The sequence below is a fragment of the Ambystoma mexicanum genome, chromosome 12, assembly GCF_040938575.1.
Source record: "Ambystoma mexicanum isolate Mex_15411 chromosome 12, UKY_AmexF1_1, whole genome shotgun sequence".
NCBI lineage: Eukaryota > Metazoa > Chordata > Amphibia > Caudata > Ambystomatidae > Ambystoma > Ambystoma mexicanum.
Window position 1 is genome coordinate 582,034,332 of NC_090936.1, and position 24,909 is coordinate 582,059,240.

General features: G+C 49.1%; 1 protein-coding gene across 6 annotated transcripts in view; it reads left to right on the forward strand.

Annotated features, from left to right (window-relative positions):
* Positions 1-24,909, forward strand: part of ALDH3B1 (aldehyde dehydrogenase 3 family member B1) — a 710,542-nt gene that overhangs the window by 560,555 nt on the left and 125,078 nt on the right. For all 6 annotated transcript variants that reach the window (XM_069628929.1, XM_069628928.1, XM_069628930.1 and 3 more), the window contains 2 exons: positions 21,801-21,911; positions 24,288-24,408. In XM_069628929.1, coding sequence (XP_069485030.1) covers positions 21,801-21,911; positions 24,288-24,408 — 232 coding nt within the window. The remainder of the gene's footprint in view (positions 1-21,800; positions 21,912-24,287; positions 24,409-24,909) is intronic.

A 24,909-nucleotide genomic window follows, 5' to 3' on the forward strand; every position in this document is an offset into this window, starting at 1 on the left:
TGTCAGAAAGGTGCATGCAAAGTTCGGGAAGGGAAACTGGCTGCTTGTAAAGACTATTTTGAAGTTGACGCAACCTGTCGTGCCAGAGACTGTGGAAGACAGAGAGAAGTGGGTATTAAAGGCAAACCCAGGTTGTTATTGTGGCAGACAGACGGAGGCAAAGAGGCTGCCCCTTTTGAAGAGATTTAAGGGGAAGAGTGCCTTGCCTACTTGAAGTTGTTGAAGTACTTTGAAGTGTATCTTGTCGAAGCCTGTCTAGAAGTACATATCACTGAAGCAGTGGTAGTAGTCCAAAATACTGAAGCTGTGGTGGTGTATCTAATTGTCAGTAGATGCAACACTGCAGTAGTTTAAACAAAGTGGAGCACTGTTTGTTTGTTTGTTTATTTATTTTATTTATATAGCGCTCCAGACCCAGAGGTAAAAGGGCGCTTTTAGAACAGGTTACAACAAAAAACAATATAAATATGATATGCAGTTATACATTTGTGCAGTATGTACATTATATACAGTTTGCCTTGTTATAGTTGGAGTAACAGCAGTGTCGTCAGGCATAGGAGATAGAGAATGGTAAGGTTAGTTTTTCTCCAATAACCAAACAATTACTTGTTTCCTGAATGGATGAAATGATTCAATTTATTTAATGTTCAATGGTAAGGTATTCCAGAGTTGAGAGCCCAGGACCATGAAGCTGGAGCCTCCGGCTTTTCTTAAGGTAAATATGGGCACTGTGAGGCGTAGAGTATTGGATGATCTAGTAACTCTGGTGGCTGATTTCAAGGTGAATTTATTGGTGAGATAGGGTGGGCTGAGTGGTTTAAGGCTTTGTAGGTGAGGCATAAGGTTTTTAGGTCCATTTTTTGTTGTATAGAGAGCCATTTACAGGATATTCTGGTGGAGGAGATGTGCTCTCGCCTAGGGATGTTTAGTGCAGCTTGTCGCGCGTTATTTTGGAGAACCTCTAGTTTGTTGATTACAGATTGGTTGACGCCTAGGTAAAGGCTATTGCAGTAGTCCAGTTTGGACTGTATGAGAGCCCTAGCCAGAGTGAGACAGCTATTGGTGGATAAGAAAGGCCTACAGGCTCTGATCAATTTCCCAGTGTAGGCAGTGGCTGAGGCAGTCATATTAACTTGTTTGGAGAGGTTAGTATTGGCGTTGAGGTAGAAGCCAAGGATTTTCCATTTTTAACAATGGGAATTGTGTTACCGTCTATGATTATATTGTTGTAGTGAGGGCTAAGTTTTTGCAGGTTGTTAGCTGAACCGACAAGGAGAAGCTCAGTCTTCTCGTCATTCAGGCAGAGGCCGTGTGTGGCACTGTAGCTACCTGAGATGGTAAGGAGTATCTGGGTGTCATTTGCATAGTTAGTGTAGGTGACACCCAAATGGTCCAATTTGTCAGAGAGGTTTTGTAAAAATGTTGTACAAAGTAGGGGAAACACAAGAGCCTTGTGGGACACCGCAGGCAATTGGGATAGGGTCTGCTGCTGCTGTTGATGAAAAAACACTCATGGTTCTGTTGGACAAGAAGGATTGTATCCACATGACAGCAGAGAAGAAGTGCGCTGCGGATGAGAGGTGATTGCAGTGTATTTTATGGTCGACCAGGTCGAAGGCTGCAGAGAGGTCTAGAAGGAGTAGCATGGCGGCATTACCTTTATCTTTAATATCATCAATCTGACTTTTGAGGTCAACAAGGGCAGTTTCTGTTCCATGCAACTCTATGAAAGGAACCGTGGTGATGGGTCTGTAATTGGTGGGAATGGCCGGGTCTAGGGATTGTTTTGTTTTTTTTTGAAGTGGGAGAACCCATGATTGTTTCAGGTTGCTGGGTACTGAGTTGGTAGAGAAGGATAGATTTATTAGTTTAGAAATGAAGGGAGATAGATCTCTAGCTGCATCTTTAATGACCTGGGCGGGGCAACTGTACCCTTTGCAATTGGAGGGTTCTAGGGAGGTTATCATTTTTTGGACTTCTGGTATGGTTACCTTTTTGAAAGTGAAGCCAGTGTTAGTCTGTAGGAGGTGGAATGCTTGGGCTGTTGTGAGACAAAGGTGACTGTTATCACAGTAAATCAAATAGACGTGAAGTTGTTGAAGTGGAAGCAGCAGCACTGTGAAGTCATCCTGACAAATATACCATTGTGAATTCTAAAACTGTAGCTAAGAAAATACTGTTAACCAAGAACTGTGCATCACTGACAGTTGTGGATGTTGCATTTCTTTTGAATTGTGGCTTGTCTTCTTGAAGAGGTGACAAAGCATTGTGGCTGGGATTACCATTGGTGCTATTTGGTGGAAGTGGGAAGTGGATATTTCACCAAGGAAAGGAGACTTTGCTATCATTAGAACTTCGGTTAACCCACTTTTAAATTGACTTTGAAACATACAGAACTGATTTGAGACATTTCTTTCTAGCAGAATTGACCTTGAATCCTGCGGAAGAGAAATCACCCAGGACATTAGAAGGTTATTCAGAGACTGTGAATGTTGTTCATGTTGTGTTGTATTGCCATATATGTTCTTTGTGTATTTGTTGTTAGTGTGAGGGACAGTTATTCTGTGTTAGTGTTTCCCCTTAGCTTTGGTTAGGTAGGGAAATCCTCAGCAGAGTAGGGCCAGTGAGGCATTTTGATCATATTTCTTTTAAGAATAAAATGGCATATGTTGATAAACCAACAAACAGTTCTCCGCCTCGCATTACTGACCCCTCACAATAGATATGTAAATCCAAAAAGTCAATGGATGCATCATCACTATGCCCAATAATTTCAATATCAAAGGAACTGCTGTTCAAATAGCTAACACATTTTATAAAGCGCTGTTCTGATTCACACCAGATCACAATCACATCATCAATATATTGATATCACATTCTGCTGGAATTCATCATTGGTGAAAGCAAAAGTATTCTCAAAATGTCTCATAAAAAGGTTGGCTAGAGAAGGTGCATATTTTGCCCAAATAGCCACCCCTTTCGTCAGTAGGTAAGCCATTGTTAAAAAGAAAACGGTTGTGTTCAAGAGTAATTTTGAGACATTCTTTGATCATTTCTATGTGTAAGTAGTTAGATGCTGAGAAGTTGCTGAATGTGTACTCAATTGATTTAATAGCCAATTGGTGATCTATTGAAGTTATTTAACATTTAATGTTGCTAATCTATATCCCGCTTGCCAATTGAGGTCTTGTAAGGTTTGCAGAATCTGTATGGAATTCCTGATGTGAGATGGTAATGCTAAAACCTGTGCTCTAATGGCATTATCAATATATTCAGACAATCTTTCTGTGGCCCAACCAATGCCATTCATGATGGGGTTGTAAATACAGTAATTTGTCACAAGCTTTATGTATCTTTGGAAGAAAATACATAGTCGGTATTGTTGGTTTTGTCGTATTAAGAAAGGGTTTTTCTTCATACATTAGGAGCCTTTCCTGTGCCATTTAAGTACCAAATCCTCTACATCTTTGACTACTTCTCTTGTAGGATTAGATGAATGTTTTTGTAGCACCCTGGTGTTTGCAGATGTGTTAATCTCATAGTGATGTAATATTGTCGATTTTAATATCACTACATTGCCACCTTGATCTGTCTCCTTAAATGACTATACTTGATTCTTGTGAAAGTTGTGTTAAAGATACATTTTCCGCTTTAGTTAGATTATGCCATATTTTGTTAGTCCTGGCATGTCTCTTTGTTATAGCCTTGTGAAAGGTCTCAGTCACACTCTAGTAGAGGTGTCCAGTGTGAATTTGGATTGCGGTTCCAGCTCTCTAATTTCCAGATTCCTTGGATTGACTCCCAAGTCTTTACATATATTTTCTTGACTCATGTCTGTTATGTTCTAAAGAAAGTAACGGATGTTTATTTTCTATATCAGAAATAATGAAGTTACTTTTATGTATGAGTGTTTCTTGGGGTTCAAATGTTCTAACTATTAAAGAATTTCTTGGCTTTCTTGTAAACCTGAAGAGGTCGATCTGAAAACTAAAGTTAGTCCCTACTGTTGGTGCAAAGGAAATCCCCTTATTAAGCACAGACAGTTCATTATCCATAAGCATTCTATTAGAAAGATTAATTGCTAGGTTTGCCCCTGTCTCTTAATTTGTTGTCTCTTGGAGGCTAACCAAGTTACTCTTCTTGTTGCGACTTGGTCTCTATCCACTCCCCGCCTCCTCCTCTCTTGCCTCTAAAGGTGTTTTTTGTGTATTGGTACTTTGTTCTAATGGTACCTGAAACCTGACATGTTGGACTGTTGCTCTCTGATTTCCTTTCCTGTACCGTTTGATTTCCTAAAAAAAAAACGTCCTCAGACTGGTGGCCCCCTGTGTTCCCGAGTCATAACTGGTCGATTGTACTAATGGATTGTGCGTAGTGTCCCCTTCTGAATCAATATCCGAACTACCCGGTGAGCTACTTTTATGAGTTATTTACTTTTGGTAACTTATCTGAACGGTCGCTGTTTGACAGATATCTCGACAGACAATCGTTTACAACTGGCGAATTTGACGGGCGATGGGCTACGGCCTACGTCAGGCTTTGGCCTAGCAGCAGGGAGATTGATTTAGTTACTAAACTTCGACACAAAGGCAGTGGTCATCGAGTGTGTAACCACTGCCTTCCCAGAGATCACCCATTGTGCGTCCTGTGAGTTATTTATGCCGAAAACCCTAAAGGAATGATGTACCAAACAATGGGCAGCTCATGCAATGATGGGCAGGTCAGGAACCACTATTGGCACCTTTTGAGTCTGATCCGGAAGGCCAAGACAGCGACGGCTCTGTGTCGAAGGTCGAAGACATTTCCAGGGTACCCTCCGGCTCCCGCGTGTCAGTCTCCAGCCCCTCAATGCTCTGGGGAAAGCTTCTGGCGACAGAGGTGCTTACATAGGCACACAACCCGGAGACGCTGACAGAGCTGTCAAAGAAGGCTGCACGATGCCGAGGGCACTTTGCAGCCTACTGATCATGTGCCGAAAAAGCCTGCTGCAATCCCACCACCGCGTTTAGCGCAAGGTGATCAAGGAAAAGAGGCTCCTTTTAGGCGTGCAGTGGGTGTTTAACAGACGTCGAAACACACATTGAAAAAACATACGTCACGCACAAACACATTTCTCATACACCTTCTGTCCCTGAGAAAGTGCCATAGTATACAGATGCGCATTCCCCTTTATAACAGTCTCTCCAGTGAAATAGGCCTAGAGAGGACCGTGAGGTTATTGTGTTCCCCCTACACGAAACACCTAGAACAGGTACACGGTCAAAGGAATGTTTCAAAGAAACTATGGACTAAGTTTCCTCTTTAAAGTACTTCATGAACAAATATCCAATTATACAGAAAAGATTAGATTTGGAAATGGGACACCCCTTAGATGGCCAACCCCAACCTTTAGCAAAATCACCAAGGTTCCAAACATCGCCCATACATACTGTCCAATACATCTCCTATGACTCTGTTCAAGGGGAAGATCAGGTAGATCAAGATGTGAGGTATGTCGACTAGGATGATCCTAATGTGACCCTGACTAATTTTATCAGGATGACCCAGATGACCCATATGTGACCATTGACACGCCAGATGCTGTTGCAACGGAGACTGGTCATAGCCCCCCAATTGACAACCAATTGTTCTACAATGATTTATTAAAGAGGCTGAAAGTCATTTTAATATTCATACCATAGAAACAGTGGACACCACTGACTTCGTGGATATTTTAAATGAAAAAGTCAGCCAGGCCATTCCACTATTACAATCAATAAAAAAAGAGGATTGGCCCATCACTTACTACACCCTCCCTTACAAGGGCAGTGAACCGCAGAGTGTAAACAGTTTTAAACCATTTCCATCTGACCCAATTTTCATTAGGGAAAATGCCAAACCAGATTCCCTTTTGGTCACCACCACTAGAAAAAGCCAGAATACCACTTTCTAGTGCGGAGGCACATCCCAATAAGGAATGCAAGCAGTTGTATACCTTAGAGAAAATAACTACCTCAGGAGCATATATAACACGCATTGCAAACAATACCCCGCTGCTTGCAAGTTATCACAACACACAGTGGGACAAGGCACTAAAACCGCTCGATTCTGTGCCCCACCCCCTGTGAGGTCACACCTAAAGATCTCCACAGAGGGAAAACAGCTAGCCCAAAACATTCTAAAAAATATTTTAGACTCCGCAGATACTTCAGGGAGAGTAATTGCTGAAGGGACCCTGCTTAAGAGCCATTCATGGCTCTGACATTCCGGGTTTAATCCTGAGACTCAGGCATCCACGGCACACCCGGCCCCAACGGCAAACCCTGGTTCCTCCTCACGCACTGTGCAGCCCTGAGCCCCTCTCCTCCGCTCGGGGTCTGGGTTGCGACTTTTCTCCACGGAGCCAGCATCGGACCAGCTTCGTTCCACTGAGCCAACATCGGACCCGCTTCGGGACCTCTCCCGCGGCCCTTGGTGCCCGCCTTCTTCGTGCTGGTGCCGGATCCACAGGGTCCTTGTGGACGGTGAGGATCCCGCTCTTCCATCAGGCCGGCCTAGCGAGATCCTTCCCGCCTCGAAGTCACCTGAGGCGGCAGTCATCCACGGCACACCCGGCCCCAACGGCAACCCCTGGTTCCTCCTCACGCACTGTGCAGCCACTGACCCCCTCTCCTCCGCTCGGGGTCTGGGTTGCGACTTCTCTTCACGGAGCCAGCATCAGACCAGCTTCGTTCCACTGAGCCAACATCGGAACCGCTTCGGGACCTCTCCTGCGGCCCTTGGTGCACGCCTTCTTCGTGCTGGTGCCGGATCCTCAGGGTCCAAGTGGACAGTGAGGATCTGTTCCAACTTGAGCGGAATCAGCCGGAGCCTTGGGACGCCCTCCTCCCACTCTCTCTTCAGGCCGCCCTCGCTGTCATCCAAGGCAGCACGGTTAACCCCGGAGCCTTTGCACGTTCTGTGCAACCCCCGGAGCACCTCTTTGGGTGCGGGTGAAGCCACAGCCAGCTGTAGTCCGGAGCCAAGCCCTCCACTTCTACACACTAGGCCCCGCCGGACCGCGAGGGTTGGATCGGACCTCATCTGCATCAGCTTGAGCCCTAGGTCTGCCCCCTCCCACTCTGCCATCGGGTCCGCCCTGCGGGAGGCTTCCCACCTTGCTGACATTCAGGGCGGCAGTTATCTCCTCCCACCACTGCACACCCGATACCAGCGGCAGCCCCTGGACCCTCCTTACGCCCTCCGCAGCCCAGGAGCCCCTCTCCTTGGGTTGGGGTTTGGGTACAGCTGCAATCACCCTCTGAGCCCACATATCGCCAGCGTTGGATTCTCTCCTGACCACCGGAGCACCTCTCATTGGGTCCGGGTGAAGCCACAGCCGGCCCCGCGGGATCCTTCCCGCCACGCTGTCATCCAAGGCTGCACGATTAACCCCGGAGCCTTTGTACGCCCTGTGCAGCCCCCGGAGCACCTCTCTTTAGGTCCGGGTGAAGCCCCAGCCAGCCACAGTCCAGCTGCAGTCCGGATCCGAACCCTCCACTTCCACACTCAGGGCCCCGTCGGACCGCAAGGGTTGGATCCGACCTCATGTGTATCAACTTGAGCCCCATGTCTGCCCCTCCCTCTCTGCCTCGGGTCGGCCCTGTGGGTTTCTTCCCACCTTGCTAACATTCAGGGCGGCAGTTATCTCATTCCACCACTGCAAACCCGGTACCAGCGGCAACCCCTGGATCCTCCTTACGCCCTCTGCAACACAGGAGCCCCTCTCCTTGGGTCGGGGTTTGGGTACAGCTGCAACCATCCTCTGAGCCCGCATCTCACCAGCATTGGATTCTCTCCTGACCGCCGGACTCCTCACAGCCCTTGGAGCTCCCTCTTCATCCCTCGAGGTCAGGTCCCCCCTCTTCCTCACTTGGGATCCTAGCGAGCCTACTTCGCTGCCGTGCGGCCCTCTTCTGCCCTGTGCTGGGTCTAACCAAGCCCGCGATCATCTGTCGTGCAGGTTTCGGTGCCTCTCGAGTAACCTACCGGGATCTAGCCCAAGCTGTGACAGGTCAGCTCTGGGAGTCCCCTCCATGGTTCTGAGGCACCCTGCCTTCTCGACTGCCCTCTTCTTCACTACACTGCGCCCTGGGGAGCCTCCAGCCACACCTGGAATCAGCTTCAGGTCCTCCTGAGTGGTAGTACGAACTTCGGACCTGCGCTGTGGTAACTTTCTTCATTCTACTCTGATACCACCCACAGCTGGCCGCTGGTCTCCCCCAGCCATCACTTTAAGTACTTACTCCTACGACTCTTTGGGCTCCTGCTGCTCATCTCTCTGCATTGTTCTCCTCACTTTCCTGCCTCAAGCACCTGGACTCCTCCAACCTCAGTCTCGAGAGCCTACACCCTCTAAATCTTCTGGCCCATTCCTGCTGTCTCTCACCATTGTCTTGCGTCCACCCTTGACACCATCCTCAAGTGGACTCACCAACTTGAATCCCCAGTACCTACTCTCCATGACCCTATGCGATCCGCCATATCTACCTTCCACCTCACCCTGTCCCCCTTCTCCCCTCCCTTCCCCCTCCTCCCCCTCTCCCTTCTACTCTCCTTGTTCCTCCTTATGCCTCGTCCCCACCACTATCCTCTCCCCCACTCCCCCAGCCTCCCTCCTTCCCCTTCTCACCGCAGTACCCTTCTTTACCCCCCACTTCCAACCATGCTGCCCTCATGAACGCTGCTCTCTGGAACGCTAGATCCATCTGTAACAAAACCGCTGCTACCCTTGATCTATTCTTTCGTCTTAACCTTCATTTCCTCTGCTTAACTGAAACTTGGATTCCCCCTCATAACACCTCTGTCCCCGCTTCCTTGACTACCTCTTCTTCTTCTTTCCTCCATACTCCCCGCCCCTCTGGACGTGGCGGAAGCGTTGGTCTCCTGTACCACCCTAAATACATCTCCTCCTCCTCCTCTCCAACTCTCCCCTCTTTCTCTTACTTTGAATTCCTCTACAAATCCTTCTCTTCCCCCACCCTATTTCCTTCCTGATCATCTATCGTCCTCCTGGTCCTCTCTCCTCCTTCTTTGTAGACCTGGATCACCTCCTCTCACTTATTTCTCCCTCCCCATCTCCTCTAACTGTACTTGGCGACTTTAACATCCATCTTCCTTCTCCCCCCCATTCTTCTCCCCTACTCTCTATCCTTGATTCCTACCTCCTCTCCCCCCTTCCCTCATCCCCTACTCATTCCTCTGGTTCCACTCTTGACCTCATCTTCAATTCCTCCTATCCCTCCTCCCCTGTCTCTTCTCTCCCTGTCTATCTCTCTGACCATGCCTTACTCTCGTTCTCCCTCTCTCCTCCTCCACTATTGCTAATCCCTCCCCCCCAATCTTCTCACGTCGTGACCTGCGAGATTTCGACACCACCCTCTTCTCTGACACTTGCTCTTCCTCTCTTCCATCTCACCAAGACTTTGCACTACTCTCTCCCGATGATACTCTCTCTGCTCTTTCATCTTCTATCTCCACTACCCTCAACCAACTCTATCCTCTTTCTCTCTTCCGCCCCAATCTCAGAAACCTCCTCAACCCTGGCTTACTTCCCATCTCCGCTCTATGCGTCGCCTTCTCAGACGATTAGAGAGACTATGGCTCAAAACTCCATCGCTTTCCAATCAAACCTCTTACCACGCACTTTACAACTCTTGTCTTGCAACTGCCAAGTCCTCCTACTACTCTAACCTTCTTCAATCTCAAGCCTCCCATCCTCGTCTGATTTTTCAAACTCTTTTCCCACCTTCTCTCTCCTCCCACTCCTGATCCCTCATCCAATTCCACACTTTCTCCCTCCGATTTTGCCAACTACTTTTCCTCCAAAATCATCACACTCAGGCAAAAAATTAACTCCCTCTCCGACTCCCTCTCTCCTCCCTCTTCTATCATGCCTGTCTTCTCATGTGTTTCCCATTCTGATGTCTCCTCCCTTTTATCCAAAGCCCACCCTACATCCGCCCCCTCTGATCCTCTTCCCTATATTCTCATCCCTAAGATCTACCCTCTTCTTATCCCCTACCTTACCTCTTTCTTCAACTCTTGCCTCTCCTCATCTACCTTCCCTTCTGCTTTCAAACATGCAACAATTATTCCTATTCTCAAGAAACCCTCTGCTGACCCACTACTTACTGCTAACTACAGACCTATTTCTCTTCTGCCTTTTCTTTCTAAACTCCTTGAATGCCTTCTCTACTCTCAACTCTCTTCCTTTGTCTCTTCCTCCTCCCTCCTTCCTCCTTTCCAATCTGGCTTCCGTCCTAAACATTCCACAGAAACTGCCTTCACCTCTATCCTCAACTCCCTCCTCTCCGCTCGTCATGCGAAGTAATCCTCTATCCTTATTCTCCTTGATCTCTCTGCTGCTTTTGACACTGTCGATCACCCACTTCTGCTCCACACTCTCTCCTCTTTCGGGTTTAAAGGCCCTGTCCTTAAATGGCTATCCTCTTACCTTTCCTCTCGTTCCTTTGCTGTCTCATGGGGAGGCCAGACCTCTCCTTCCTTCCCACTTAGTTACGGTGTTCCTCAAGGCTCTGTACTTGGTCCTTTCCTCTTCTCCCTCTACACCTCCCTCATTGCCCCTGTTATCTCCTCCTTTGGCATCTCCCATCATTTCTCTGCCAATGATACTCAACTTTTTCTCTCCTTCTCCTCCTTCACACCTGACCTCCACCTTAAACTCTCCTCTTGTCTCACAGCCATCAAGAACAAGATGTCCTCCCGGTTTCTCTCACTTAACGCCAATAAAACCGAAGTCTTTTTCTTCCCCGCTAATACTCTTCCTCCTCCCTCTCCTCCCCCTTTCATCCACTTTCCTCCTTCCAATCTCCCTATCTCCACTCATGCTCGCAACCTAGGTGTACTCTTTTGACTCCTCTCTCACCTTCTCGCAACACATTTCACTCACCTCCCACTCCTGCAGATACCACCTCTACAATATTCGCAAAATCCGTCCCTCTCTCACATTCCATGCTACTAAACTCCTAATCTCCTCTCATCTTTTCCCGTCTCTTCTATTGCTCCTCTCCATTCTTCGGTCTTCCCTCATCTCAGCTTACCCCTCTTAAATCTATTTACCACTCTCCTATTCGTACCCTCTGTCTCCTTACCTCCCGTGACTCCATCTCCGCTTCTCTCTCTCACCTTGGCTGGCTACCTTTCCACCTACAACTTAAATTCCACTTTCTCTGCCTTGTTTTCAAAACCCTCCATGGTCTTGCACCTCCCTATCTCTCCTCCCTTCTCTCCTTCTACTCCCCCTCTCGCCCCCTTCGTTCTGCTGTTCTGCTGACCACTTCCTTCTCACTGTTCCCCCTTCCCCCCTGTGCTTCCTCCCCGTTCCGCTCCTTCCAACTTCTTGCTCCTCTGCATTGGAACTCTCTCCCCCTCTCAATCTGCTCTTCCACTTCCCTCACCTCATTTTGCACTTCCCTTAAATCCCTCCTCCTCCACTCCCCACCTTGATGCACCCCTTGCCCTCTTTACTCCCCCCATGTTCTTTTTCCCCCTCTTTTAATCCCTCTCTCCCTTCTACCTTTACTTTCTTCCTCCCCTCCTATTACATTTATTCAATCTTTCCCCTGCCCCTCCCCAACACTCCTGTTCCCACTCCACTCCCCCACCCCCTCTCAGTCGATTGCTCCTTGCACTGTTTTGCTGAATGATTCAAGTTGTAATTTGCTCATAGTTATTGTTATTACTCTGTATTTTGTTGTTCCAATGTACAGCGCCTTGGTGTAAAGAGCTCTATAAATCAATCAATCAATCAATCATCGGCATGCCTATTGAAGAGTCTGTCCTATTTGGAAAGGCAGTTGAAGATCAGCTTAAAACAACAAAGAAGGGGCATGAGACTTTGAAAGCATTAGGCCAAATCTCAAATAAGCCTCATGTCCAGCAGGGAACCTTCAACACACAGATCACCTTTCACAGCCAAGTCTTTACAAGAACCAATCGATGTAGATTTAGAACATCCGCCTCTTCTTACTACAGTGCCGAGGGGGGCCATCAGTCAAACCAGCAAAGAGGGTTTCGTATAGGCAACGGGTGGGGTGAGTTGCAGCATCTAGAGCTTGAACTTCCCCTGCCAACAAATGGCGCTCCAGTTCACGTACACTCCCAAGCTTCCCCGGTAGGGGGTCGCATATACTCATTCATCCTCACATGGGAGGGGAGAACATCAAATCGCTGGATGCTCACAACTGTGGCAAAAGGGTATTCAATCCAATTTCACCATCCTCCTCGTACAAGAAGAATGTCAACAGAACATTGCTTAATTCTCAAAGAGGAGATTTTAACTTTAGTGAAGAATGGAGCAATAGAGTTGGTGCCACCTCTAGAAGAAAATCAAGACATTTATTCAGTGTACTTCCTTGTTCCAAATAAAGATCTGACCGTGCACCCAGTCTTAGAACTGCGCCCTGCAAACACATATGGCCACAAAAATTCCATATGACTACGCTGCAGGAGGTAATTCCTTTGCTATAAAACAAGAGGATTACATGGCAACATTGGACATGAAAGATGCATAGTTTTATATTTCAATGTTTCGAGCGCACAGAAAATACCAAGATGCAGAAGTGGGAAACGAACACTACCAGTTCAAAGGGCTACCATTTGGCGTATCCTCAGCTCCACGAGTGATTACAAAAGTCCTTGCTGTGGTGGCTGCACACTTACAGAGGCAGTCCAATCCAGTGTACCCCTTACCTAGCTGACTGGCTAATAGGCGACACACCTCAGTCATGTCAACAAAATGGTCAATCAACCTACTGTTTCAATTGGGCTGCTCCATCGACGAGAAAGTCAAGAATAGTGCCCCAGTCAAGTAAAACCATTTTTAGGGGCACTAATTCAAACAAATACGGATTAGTCTTCACCCTCCCATGAGAGGGTACAAAACATGTTATTTCAGATCCCTCAGTACCTAGTCGGTCTTTGGGTAACTGTGCGAAAGGCCATGCGCCTTCTAGGAATTATGGCTTTCTCCATTTACCTGGTGCCACATGCACGACTGCGCATTCGTCCTATGCAAGAGTGGCTGACGAAACAATGGTCGCAAGCAAGCGGTCTGTGGGACGATCTAGTGGTATTTTCGCAACCTCTGGTTCTATCGCTGCAGTGGTGGTCCAAGGAAAACCTTTTAAAGGGAAAACCTTTCAACACTCCAGCTATCGAGGCCACACTACAGACACATTAACAGGGTAGGGAGCACATTTTCTCCCTCTCACTGGGCACAGGGTGTGGACAAACGTGTTCGGAAACTATCCCATTTATGTCTAATTTTCCCTCCAGTTTGTATCCCCCCTCAACTTTTTGCTGTTGTCTGACAAGCCTAGCCTGACTTTTGTCAGAGGAGCACAGCCTTCTGCTGCACTTCGCTGGGTTTTTTGCTCACTTTATTATGGGGAAACTGACATGCCCTTAAAGACAGGAAGTACTGGGAGACTTAGTTTCCCTTAGTCCTTTCCTATTTTGCAACTTTTCTGCAACATGTTACCAGTGAACAATGTACCTTACAGTACAGTGCGCTGGGGTCTTCTTTTCGTTTACAAAGGCCCTAGTCTCCCTCAAAGGATTATTTGGTAGAAGTGCAGATGTGCCTTGGACAGGGCTGGTGGCAGCTTTTACTTTAATATATTTGTAACCCTTTCTTGCCATGCAAGCAGCATTTACCGTGGTTGACACAAGAAGGTGGTCTGGCTCCAAAATGGCCATGCCACAAGGTTCTTTGTCCTGTCCATTTTTGCCATCTTGTCCCTTTGCCTTCCCCAGGCCAAGCAGACCTGGGTCAGTCCTTATTTGGGCATGCATTCTCCCGCTAAACGCCAAGCTTTCGTGTGATTCTGCATGCCTTGTGTGTGTGCCTCCAGGATGTGGGCTGGACTGTCTAGTTCAATACACATCCTGGGTGCGAGAGAGTCTGGTGTGCTGGGATGGACTGGGACCACCGTGGTCTGTGATTGGTCCACGCCTGGTGTGCCTGTATGTGAGCAGATCTCCCTTTGGGTCCTCTTTGTTTTGGTGCAATGGAGATTCTGGATAAGAGAAGGCTCCACCCACCGATACCAGGTTGATCTCTTGAGATCTCACTGAACCTAGGATAGGATCCAAGCATCCTGAAACTAAGAAGCAGAGTTGAGGAACAGCTGGTGACCTGCTGGAAGGTTTGGCACCCAGCAATCTTTGCTCATAATAGCATGTGACTGTATCTCAATGTCCCTTTTTTTTAGGCCTCCCTTTAAACAGCTGCACCTCCTTCCCAGAGATAAAGGCTTGCTCCATAAACCTCAGAATGAAGGCAACAATACCGTTTCGCATGAAAAGACTTCAAAAAAAGACTTTTGAATCGAGGTTGAATACTATTTACTTTTTATAACTCTGGAACAAACGCACAGAAAATGACCTTCGAAAGTGACCTGGTTTGTGTTTCTGTAGAAAGCCAACAAATAAGGAATGTGCTTTGTCGCCTCTATAATGATGGAGCAACGAAAGGGACAGACTCGCACAGAGCTGACGCCTGTGGCTCTACTGCACCGAGTTTCCTGCATTCCAAAGACGATCTGAGTTGATCTGACCCTTGTGAATTGAAATGCCGTCCTGACCAATGAGAGTGCCTGTCTCTCAGCTTGTCAAAGTGGCGTTGCACAGCCACTATCCTCTTTACCCCCAGCCTCGGATAAAAGTCATAAACTGTGCAGCACAGATTGCAATCATTTGTACTTCACAGCAAACCCAACCCCCACCCTCTTTGGGTTTGCCCCACAGATGACTGAGACATTGGATTTAGTGTTGGCAATAAAAAAGCCACTGGGTTTTATTGCACATACATAAATCAAAATGTCTCATCTCTCGTTGCACTTTTGTGCACATGGGCCAGAGGGTGTACCCCGGTGGCCTGTGTCCCCCTCTTCTTCCCACAACTTTGCGAACAACGATCGTTGTCCTTTCTTTCTGTTTCTTCCTTTCTCATTCTTCTTCTTTCTGGGTGGGTTGGTTCTGGGAGAAGAAATGTAGTCTCCTGTGTTTGTGGGATGACTTGCTGTGCTGGGTGCAGAGTATCAAGAAGGACTGGAGTTTTCCTCCAGCTGCCTCTCGTTCTATTCGCACTACATAGTCTGAAGCCATGCCATCCTTTTGTTTGGGTGCTTGCATGCCCCCCCCTGGCCGGCTGGTGCCAAAGGCCCATCACACATTGGTGTGAAAAGCCTTTCTTCCTTTGTTACCAGTATCCCTTCCTCCCTGCCTCATCCTGCTCTTGGATCACTGTCACCTCAGTGTTGTCAGCACCCCCTGATTTGTCTCCCTCCCTCCCTCCCTTCCTGTCTGGGGCTGGTTACAATGTGCCCTCAGTGAGGGCTGGAAACTGTGGCATGGAGTGCTGAGCATTGCTGCTGCTTATGGCACTGACTATTTCCTATGCCCTATGGTATTGCCCCTTTGCCACCTGCTTACTCTCCCGTTCCCCTTGAGCTCCACGAGCTCCTCATTGCGTGGCACTGGCCAACATGCAACTAGAAGAGCTCTTCGGTCACAGAGAGAGAGAGAGGCTTCTGTTTCTGGATTTTCCTGTGCCTTTTGCTCCTGGTAATAGAACTCCTGCTTCCACATTGAAGAGCTCTTCCCAATGTCCCGCCCCTTGCCTGATAACACCGCTAATCTGCGATAGCCCACCCAGTGATTTCTGCCACCTTCTTCTCAGGCTGACATCTTGTGTCACACTAATAAATCACTTTACATCAGAAGATCTTCTTTCCAGCTTTCTGCCCTGCAGTAGGCTTCATATTGTGTCCCTTCTGGGGGGTTTTCTTTTGGTACTTATTCTGGGTTTAAAGACAATGCAAACGCTTTGGTCCCACTCCTACACAAACAAAAGAAGCAACACGATTCCAATTGAAGACTTTTCTCTTTCAAAATGCATTTGGACTTGCAAGTTATCCTGCTACTCCCTCCTACCTTCCTTTCCATGACACTTCAAAGCAACTGCTCCCATCAGCATTTACCGCCTTACAAAGACCCTAAAATAAATAACATCCCTCCGTCCTTTATTTTGTGAAAGCACTAGTTATAAAATATGAGTAAACCGGAGGCACTTTAATGCGGCAAAGTTGATGGTTTGCAGGCCTTGTTTTCCATGCTGAGTTAGTTTTAAACAGAATCGGCCAAAATGACTGAGTTCAAAAGCCCGGAAAAGTGATTTGGCCGAATTTTGGCCGTTCGAAAATTCTGAACGTCCGAAAAGTTTGACCAGATCACGCGTTCTGTACGGGGGGCTGTGGAGGTGTACCCCGCACCCTTGCTCTCTGTATTGTGAGCGGGGGTTGCAGTGCTGTCCCCCGCAGCCGTCCCGAAAAAATAAAATAAGGAAAGGACCCTGCAACGCTGGTTCCCGATCACGGAAGTGAAAGGGGACACAGTGAGTCTGCAGCAAGGTAAGTAGGGGTTTGGGGGTGGGGTTAGGGATGGCGGTAGAGGTGTGGGCCAAGTCGGAAATGTTCAGGGGAGAAAAGACTGGAGGTTATTTCGGAAAAATTATCTTTGGTCTTTTCTCCCTCGAACATTTCTACCTCAGTCTTTCAACCCTGATCCATATTAAACAGCCTGGCGATGCAGACTGGCACTGTAGAAAGCCCAAGTAACTATTATAAAACCCAAGAGCAGTGTGTGCTCAGATGTACTCAACATCCGGATCGTCCTTAGCGGCAGCAGCACCCCATGGAGCAAAACAAAAATGTGGCACACCCTCGTCCCTGCATGCCCCTGGTCACGCAGGGGACTCAACATTTTTCAATAGGCACCAATGTGAAAGCATTAGCGCCCTATTGTTATTAAATGTGCCCCTCTACTGAGAGCGGGTGCATTTTATTTCAACAGGGTGCCTGCCGCACTTCCTCTCACCACGCCTGCTCGGGGGAGACCTTAAAAGACCCCCAACCCCTCCAGACTGGAGTGGCAAGGGGCTAATGGCGCCCGGGGCGGTTGCCCGGGCAGCCCTGCCCTAAGGCTGGCCCAGCTGAACATACTCGCTGACCCTTACTGATTTGGCAGAGGCTAACTGGATCCTAGACTGGAGAGTGGCGACCATTCTGGGGCTTGTTGGGCAGGCATGTGACCTGCTCTTCATTTGATGTGCAGGCATGCTAGAATACAATTGTTTTCAATGGAAACCAGTGAGCTCTCCTTGTGTGGAGATATTTAATATAAATCATTGGTACACCGCGCAACTAGGTATTTGTTTTTTTAAGTGAACCCCTTTAGTTCAAAGGCTCCTAGAAAGCATCCGGGACGCATTTTGTTTTCCCAGGCAAACTTAATATCAGCATGGGTCAGATCCAGTATTGTCCGTTACCCAACTCCCGACACGGTGTCAATCCGAGGCCGTGCAATCCGCACCATAACAAACTCACAAACACTTTTCTTTTGTTTTCGGGAGAGGCTTTCTTATGCGTGATTGGGCGTTTCCAACTAAAAGACCCCACGCAGCTCCAGTTAGCCAGTTAACCTGCGTCCACTTCTAAAGCTCCCTTGGAAAGATTGTTTAGTATCCAGGATGTCTAGCAGTTCGGCATGCAAGAAAAGGTTCACCCGAGGCCCGGTGGGTCCCAGCATGGCTCCTGGGACTGCAATTCACAGGGTCAGGCCCTTGGAGGTCTGTCGGTGTGAATTGTTTTAGAAAACATTTCTGTGCCTGTGTGTAGGATGGAAATGCAATACATGACAAGGTCAGGAATGACCCTGTCATACATTGCAATCCAGCCGCAGACAAAAAGTGTTCTGTGCAGGAACGGGGGTGGGAAAGGGCATGTGCATGACCAATCAGATGACCTCTGAGAGTGGGACGCAGCTTTTTTTTGGGCGCGTGTCATGAGTTGCACAAGTGGCGTCTCATGACTTTAGCAAAACACAGATTTGAGTATCTGCCCCGGAATATACCCAAATTATTAAATACTGAAGCAGATAATATTTTTTCTTTTCGCACATTTCCACGCAGTTGTATGCGGGGGAGACCCCCATACATTATTTATTAGCCTAACCCACACCCCCCCCACATATAATTGCATAGAAATACGCAGTTAAAAATTCTGCTTTTTTCGGCCGTTGCATTTTTTCTGCAAATGATGGGGTGATGCTGCTTCTTTTGGTGGTGTCTTATGGTGTCAAAGAGATTTTTCAGCCACACATTATTTTGCTTTCTGGGTCTTCCGGTTTTACAGTCAGGATGTCGACTATAAAGCGAAAATAAAGATATTCTTTTGCCTTCACATGTTTCTATACAGATTTACATGCAGTCATATTGCTTTATTATGTCCTGGGGGAGGGACGAGGCACTCCCCCAGCCCCTCACATTCCCATTGGCCAATTTCTGGCCCATACGAGTATGGCTCAGAAATTCCATATGGTTTTGAAATTGGCCAATTAGGGGGAAACCACGTGTCGCAGCACTGGTGACAGGGCTCTGAGCGTGGCACTCCAGTGATAAGCGGAAGCGCCGCACCGAGAGCCCTGAAGCCAGAGCAGCAGCGCGGCTGTCAGCGCAGTGCTTCTGTGATGAGGGAGACCATCTCTGCTGCCAGTGCTGCAGGACTCTCGGCGCGGCACTCCAAAGATGAGCGGGAGCGCTGCACCGAGAGCCCTGAAGCCAGAGCAGCAGCGCGGCTGTCAGCGTAGTGCTTCTGTGATGAGAGGGAGACCATCTCTGCTGCCAGTGCTGCAGGACTCTCGGCGCGGCACTCCAAAGATGAGCGGGAGCGCCGCACCGAGAGCCCTGAAGCCAGAGCAGCAGCGCGGCTGTCAGCGCAGTGCTTCTGTGATGAGAGGGAGACCATCTCTGCTGCCAGTGCTGCAGGACTCTCGGCGCGGCACTCCAAAGATGAGCGGGAGCGCCGCACCGAGAGCCCTGAAGCCAGAGCAGCAGTGTGGCTGTCAGCGCAGTGCTTCTGTGATGAGAGGGAGACCATCTCTGCTGCCAGTGCTGCAGGACTCTCGGCGCGGCACTCCAAAGATGAGCGGGAGCGCCGCACCGAGAGCCCTGAAGCCAGAGCAGCAGAGCGGCTGTCAGCGCAGTGCTTCTGTGATGAGAGGGAGACCATCTCTGCTGCCAGTGCTGCAGGACTCTCGGCGCGGCACTCCAAAGATGAGCGGGAGCGCCGCACCGAGAGCCCTGAAGCCAGAGCAGCAGCGCGGCTGTCGGCGCAGTGCTTCTGTGATGAGAGGGAGACCATCTCTGCTGCCAGTGCTGCAGGACTCTCGGCGCGGCACTCCAAAGATGAGCGGGAGCGCCGCACCGAGAGCCCTGAAGCCAGAGCAGCAGCGCGGCTGTCGGCGCAGTGCTTCTGTGATGAGAGGGAGACCATCTCTGCTGCCAGTGCTGCAGGACTCTCGGCGCGGCACTCCAAAGATGAGCGGGAGCGCCGCACCGAGAGCCCTGAAGCCAGAGCAGCAGCGCGGCTGTCGGCGCAGTGCTTCTGTGATGAGAGGGAGACCATCTCTGCTGCCAGTGCTGCAGGACTCTCGGCGCGGCACTCCAAAGATGAGCGGGAGCGCCGCACCGAGAGCCCTGAAGCCAGAGCAGCAGCGCGGCTGTCAGCGCAGTGCTTCTGTGATGAGAGGGAGACCATCTCTGCTGCCAGTGCTGCAGGACTCTCGGCGCGGCACTCCAAAGATGAGCTGGAGCCCCGCACCGAGAGCCCTGAAGCCAGAGCAGCAGCGCGGCTGTCAGCGCAGTGCTTCTGTGATGAGAGGGAGACCATCTCTGCTGCCAGTGCTGCAGGAATCTCGGCGCGGCACTCCAAAGATGAGCGGGAGCGCCGCACCGAGAGCCCTGAAGCCAGAGCAGCAGCGCGGCTGTCATCACAGTGCTTCTGTGATGAGAGGGAGACCATCTCTGCTGCCAGTGCCGCAGGACTCTTGGCACGGTACTCTCTCTCATCGCTTGAGCACTGCGCTGAGAGGGAGGGCCACGTTGAGAACCCTGGTGCCAACACCTCTCCTCAACTCTGAATCCTTGCCCACCACCCTCTTTGTACAAAAGCTTCACCTGGCCACACCTGGCAGACATGGCCTGGCTTCTCTAGCATTATCGCCCCCAACTGCCACTCACTTGCCTTGCCAGGCTACACCACCAGACGCAACCTGGCATCTCCCTTACAGTCAGACCAATTTCATGATTTTAGGGACAGAGCAGTGTTCCCTCCTGCTGCTCTGTTAGTTGCCCTTGAGGCCATCACGTGTAATTGCTTTCTTGTTGCACTGGCCGCCCCTCGGTCCAGATCACTTGATTTCACGGGCACACCTACAGTTTTAGCAGGCCAGTTAGTGCACCAGAGATTTGAGTACAGAAGTCTGATTGCAGCAGAGCCGACACTCATTTCCGCAATGTTTTTGTGTGTAGATTTGAAAAGAACAATTAAAAAAAAATGGGATGCACTAGAGAAATGGGACAGGCCGGGACTGGAACCCAGGTTGTGTGGCTGTAGTGACTACCCCTTAAGCTTGCGTTTGGTTATTGCCCCCAGGGCATTGAATCAAAGTGCCCAAATGCACGCTATACAAAATGCAGGACTTTGGAGCACATTAAGTGGTTGAAAACAAATGTAACTAATGCTGTCCATTGTTTTTGGCAAGAGTTGAAAGCAATACTTGTTTTGAGTGACCTTCTCCTTTAATGCCTTCCCCCCTCCTCTCTTATGCTTGCTCTTCCGTATTCACTCTCCACTCACCCTCCCTCTAGCCTTTTTCTTTCCTGCTACCTGTCTTGCCTCTCACCTCAATTTCTCCATTCTCACTGCAATATGCACCCCTTTCCCGTCGTAGTTTTCCTTCGTTTGCTTTTTCTCTTGCTGCATTGCACCTCACTCCGCTGCTCTCCGTTTCACTTACCCCCTTACACTACAACCACTGACTGGACCCCTCACATACACCTGCCCCCAGACATGCACACACTAACGCCATCCGCGTGTCACACACAGCCACCCAGCACCCTCGCGCCAGCCCTGCTTTCAGAGCAAGCCTCCTTAGTGGCAATGCCTACACTGTGGGCCCCCTTCTGGATACCCATACCCCAATATCCCGCCTAGAAACTTGCCAGCTCACAGAGAAGAGGCGCCTCTGGTCTGTCCCCCTCCCCTTAAGCCCCCTCCCTCCTCTTACAGGACCTAGTGCCAAGAGGCTGCCAAAATACTAAAAGTTGTGCTATACAAGACCACTTTTCATTGCATCTCGCCTTCCCATCTGCTCCCTCCAGTCACAACACCTCCTTTTTCAACCCTTCTCCTTCACTTGATCCTTCTTCATCTCCATTCTCTCAATCTGTCCCTCACTCTCAATGTGGAACCCTCAATGGACCACTAATAACACCCTATAACATAGGAAGCATATGGAGATGTAAATTTGTAATCTGACTATATGCCTTCCTGCTTGTTTGTAAATTTGTAAACTATTTTGTAAACTTTGCTTTAAACCTGTACATTTCTGCCATCACTGTCATAATGTAATACTGTATTGCATAAGTAACCTGTAACCAAGTTGTGAATAACCTGTTGATCCTGCGCCCTAATACCCCCGGGTCTGGTGCGCATTACAAATGAATAAACTAAACTAATGTCTTTCTCCTTCGTCTCCTAGCGCTCTCCCTTTCCAACCTACTCTCCTGTCTCCTCCCCACTTACATGTGATGTGTCCTCTCCTCTCCGCCTCCCTTTCTGATTCCTCTCTCTCCACCGCTTGGGTGCCCCCGTAATCCCCAGCCTCACTCTTTTTGTCTCCTTGCACCCCCATAGCCTGCATTCGAGACAGAGCTGTCCGAGATCAGCCTGGTCAATACAGATGTCAACTTAGCCCTCAACAATCTGAAGACCTGGATGAAGGATGAATACGTGGAGAAGAATTGGGTAGGTCCTTGGCGCATTGTGGCTGGGGAACGGGAAGCAGTGGGCCGGCGGGCTTGCAAAAGGTGGCTTTCTCACTCTGTGCTCTAGGTGACAGGCAGGTAATTGAGTGCTGGATGTGCATTCAGAGGGGGGGGGCGCCTAGGGATGCCAAATGTATGGGAGCGGACACACAATTATGCCACACCCTAAACAAATGTACATTACCCCCTCGCTGGGTTGCTTGCTTCTCACGTTGCATCAGTCGCCGCTATGTGGGTCGCGCATCCAGCCTGGCCCGCACGGATCTCATGGGCTGTGTTGCTTGCAAAGTGCCTGTGGGAATGGTGGGGGAGGTGGGTGGATCTGGTTCCCATTCTTGGGCCATCATGTGGGCTTTACTCATGGGGAGCCACCTAATACTGTCCTGCGGTTGATACTGGGGTGGGGGGGGTGGAGGGTGGGCTTCAGATGCGTACTCACATTTGTACTGCTCTTGATAGCCGAGAAAGGGGGTGATACGGACATGTATTTATTGCATTTGATTATACGCCCAGACCCTGAGGTATCGCGGGGCAGGTTACAAGATTACTTACAAACTTAAAGTTTATACAGTAGACTTAAAAGATTATAGGTTGCATAGATGATGTACTTATCAAGAAAGGTTACATAATTACAAAATGATTGGTTGTACATTAGTCATAACATACACTGGTTCGGTGCTGAAGGCCTGGAGGAGCGGTGGGAGTGCAACATGGCTGTCATGCATTTAGAATTTGTTAAAAACAAACCCACGTTTGGGCTCCTAAGGGTCCAATGGAGTCCCCACTTCACTACTCTTGGTCTCCTCTATCCTGTATAAGGACGAAGGCCGCATTGACATCCTGTGGCCGGGGAAAGATGGCGCTCCAGTGATACTCGGGCTGCATGGGGTCGCTGCTGCCTTGGTGCCAGGGCCTGCCCTCAGCGAGGGGTCCGCCGGTTGCAGCCCCTCTGTCCGCCGGCTCCCCAGCCACGCCTGCCCGTGACCGTGCTACCCTGGCCGCACGTCTTCCTGTCACTTATGCCTCAAATGTAGCGGCTTCCTGGGGACTTGTAGGAGGGCTGCCTGGATATGGTGTAAACCGAAACCTGACCCAAGTCGTTCTCACAAACCGAAAGGTTGCACATCCTGGGTGGTTCAGTTGCCAGCAGTTTGGTTGCCCTTCAAACTCGGCCACCTGCCAAATAAACAACACGTTATACAAGGGCCTCCCCCCTGCAGTGCATTCGAAGGGAAATCCGGGGCACCCTCTGTACGCGGTTCAGTGTCCGCTCGTTAGTTTTACACTCAGTAAATGGTGTATTGTGACCTTACAGAAGTAAATGGAGCATTTCTGTGTGGCAGTGCTCATCTCGGCTCCCTACCCTGGCCCGCTCAGTTTATCCAATAGCATTGCACGCAGTGCGTCTAGAGCCAGGGTACTTTAGCAGGGTATTAGCATGCTTGATCGAAAAACATTTGACCTTTTCGATTTTGACAGAATTTTCGGATCGTTTATTTTTTTTTTTTGGGTCAAATATAAATATATGGTGAGGGGGTAACGGAATAGGTGAAGGCCTTTCGACCAAAAAAAAGACCCAAAAAGTAGGTTCTATGTCTTCTCAATTTGACCAAGGTAGGTGCTTTCTCCTCATGACACAAGGGAACTTTCCGTCCTGTTGTGATACTGGTTGGTCGTCCACAAGTTAAAATGCAATTGGTATCTGTGGCCCAACTGACAAGAGTAACCTTCACAGGTTGCAAAGGGTGGTAAATGCAACCCTGGGATGGATGGATCTATCTGTGATCATGACGACCCCCAGAATTCTGGCCGCCCAAAATGGCACTTGATTTTTTCTTCAGTTTCCAACCCCCTTAAGACCACAGATATTCGGGGGGAGACCCTCCCGCAGCCCCTCCATATTACTATTATATCCCGTGCCCCCCTCATATATATTTGCTGTAAGAGGGGGTCAGAAAATGAAGCTGGAATTTATTGTGTCGGAATTCCCAGGGCGACATTTTGGTGCATTTCCCGATGGATTGAGGAGAAATGCCTGGCTACCAATGCCCTGCTTCATTGTCCCCCTGAACTGATGGCTTTCATAGGCTATCGGGTAATAATATCCCTATATAAATATATATATGGTCGCCGGGAAAAGGTTGTGGCGACATTATATAGGTGACCATATATATAGGGACCGGGGCAGCAGGGTTGCGGTGGTGTCTCCCGCATGTTCCATGTGATAATGTCCCCACAAAAAAACGGAAATTTTTCCGCAATTTGATTTTGTATGGCGATCTCTTTGAGGGGTCATTATTACATGGAACCTTTCATGGGGACTCACGTGGCATTAACTGTTCCTTTTTCTTCCCAGGCCACGACGTTTGACTCTGCATTTATACGGAAGGATCCCTTTGGGGTGGTCTTAATTATCGGTGCCTGGAACTATCCTGTCAATCTTCTGTTGATTCCGTTAGTAGGGGCGATCGCTGCAGGTGAGTGGGGGGGGGAGGGGCGGGTGAGCAAGTGGATGAGAAGAAACGTAATGTCCACAGCGGCTACACCATCACTGCAGCCACCCAGGCACACGATTCCCTGCAGCCTAGGTGTCTACCCCAGGACACAACCGCTACACTATTGTGATACCACCCCCCCCACAAAATACGCACTTAAACTATCCCAAATACTGGGCACCTTATATGCTGCTACATGGTCCACTCCACCCCCCCCCCCACTTTACCAAATTCCTCCAGAGCGCCAGGGGACCACTCTGGTGGTGATAGTGTGCGGTACAAATGCCCTTTAACATGAACATACTATGCCATCCTGTACTATCCAGACACTGTCACTCGCAATATGCGCGTCTGCACTATGCCCAACACGCTCCTCCTACACTGAGGTTGGTGGTCCTCTCTTTCGGTATTACGGGCTTGTCCATGTTGCTGTGGCTAGATACACCTTCGGAGATTGTGGAGCTCACATCACCCGCACACTAG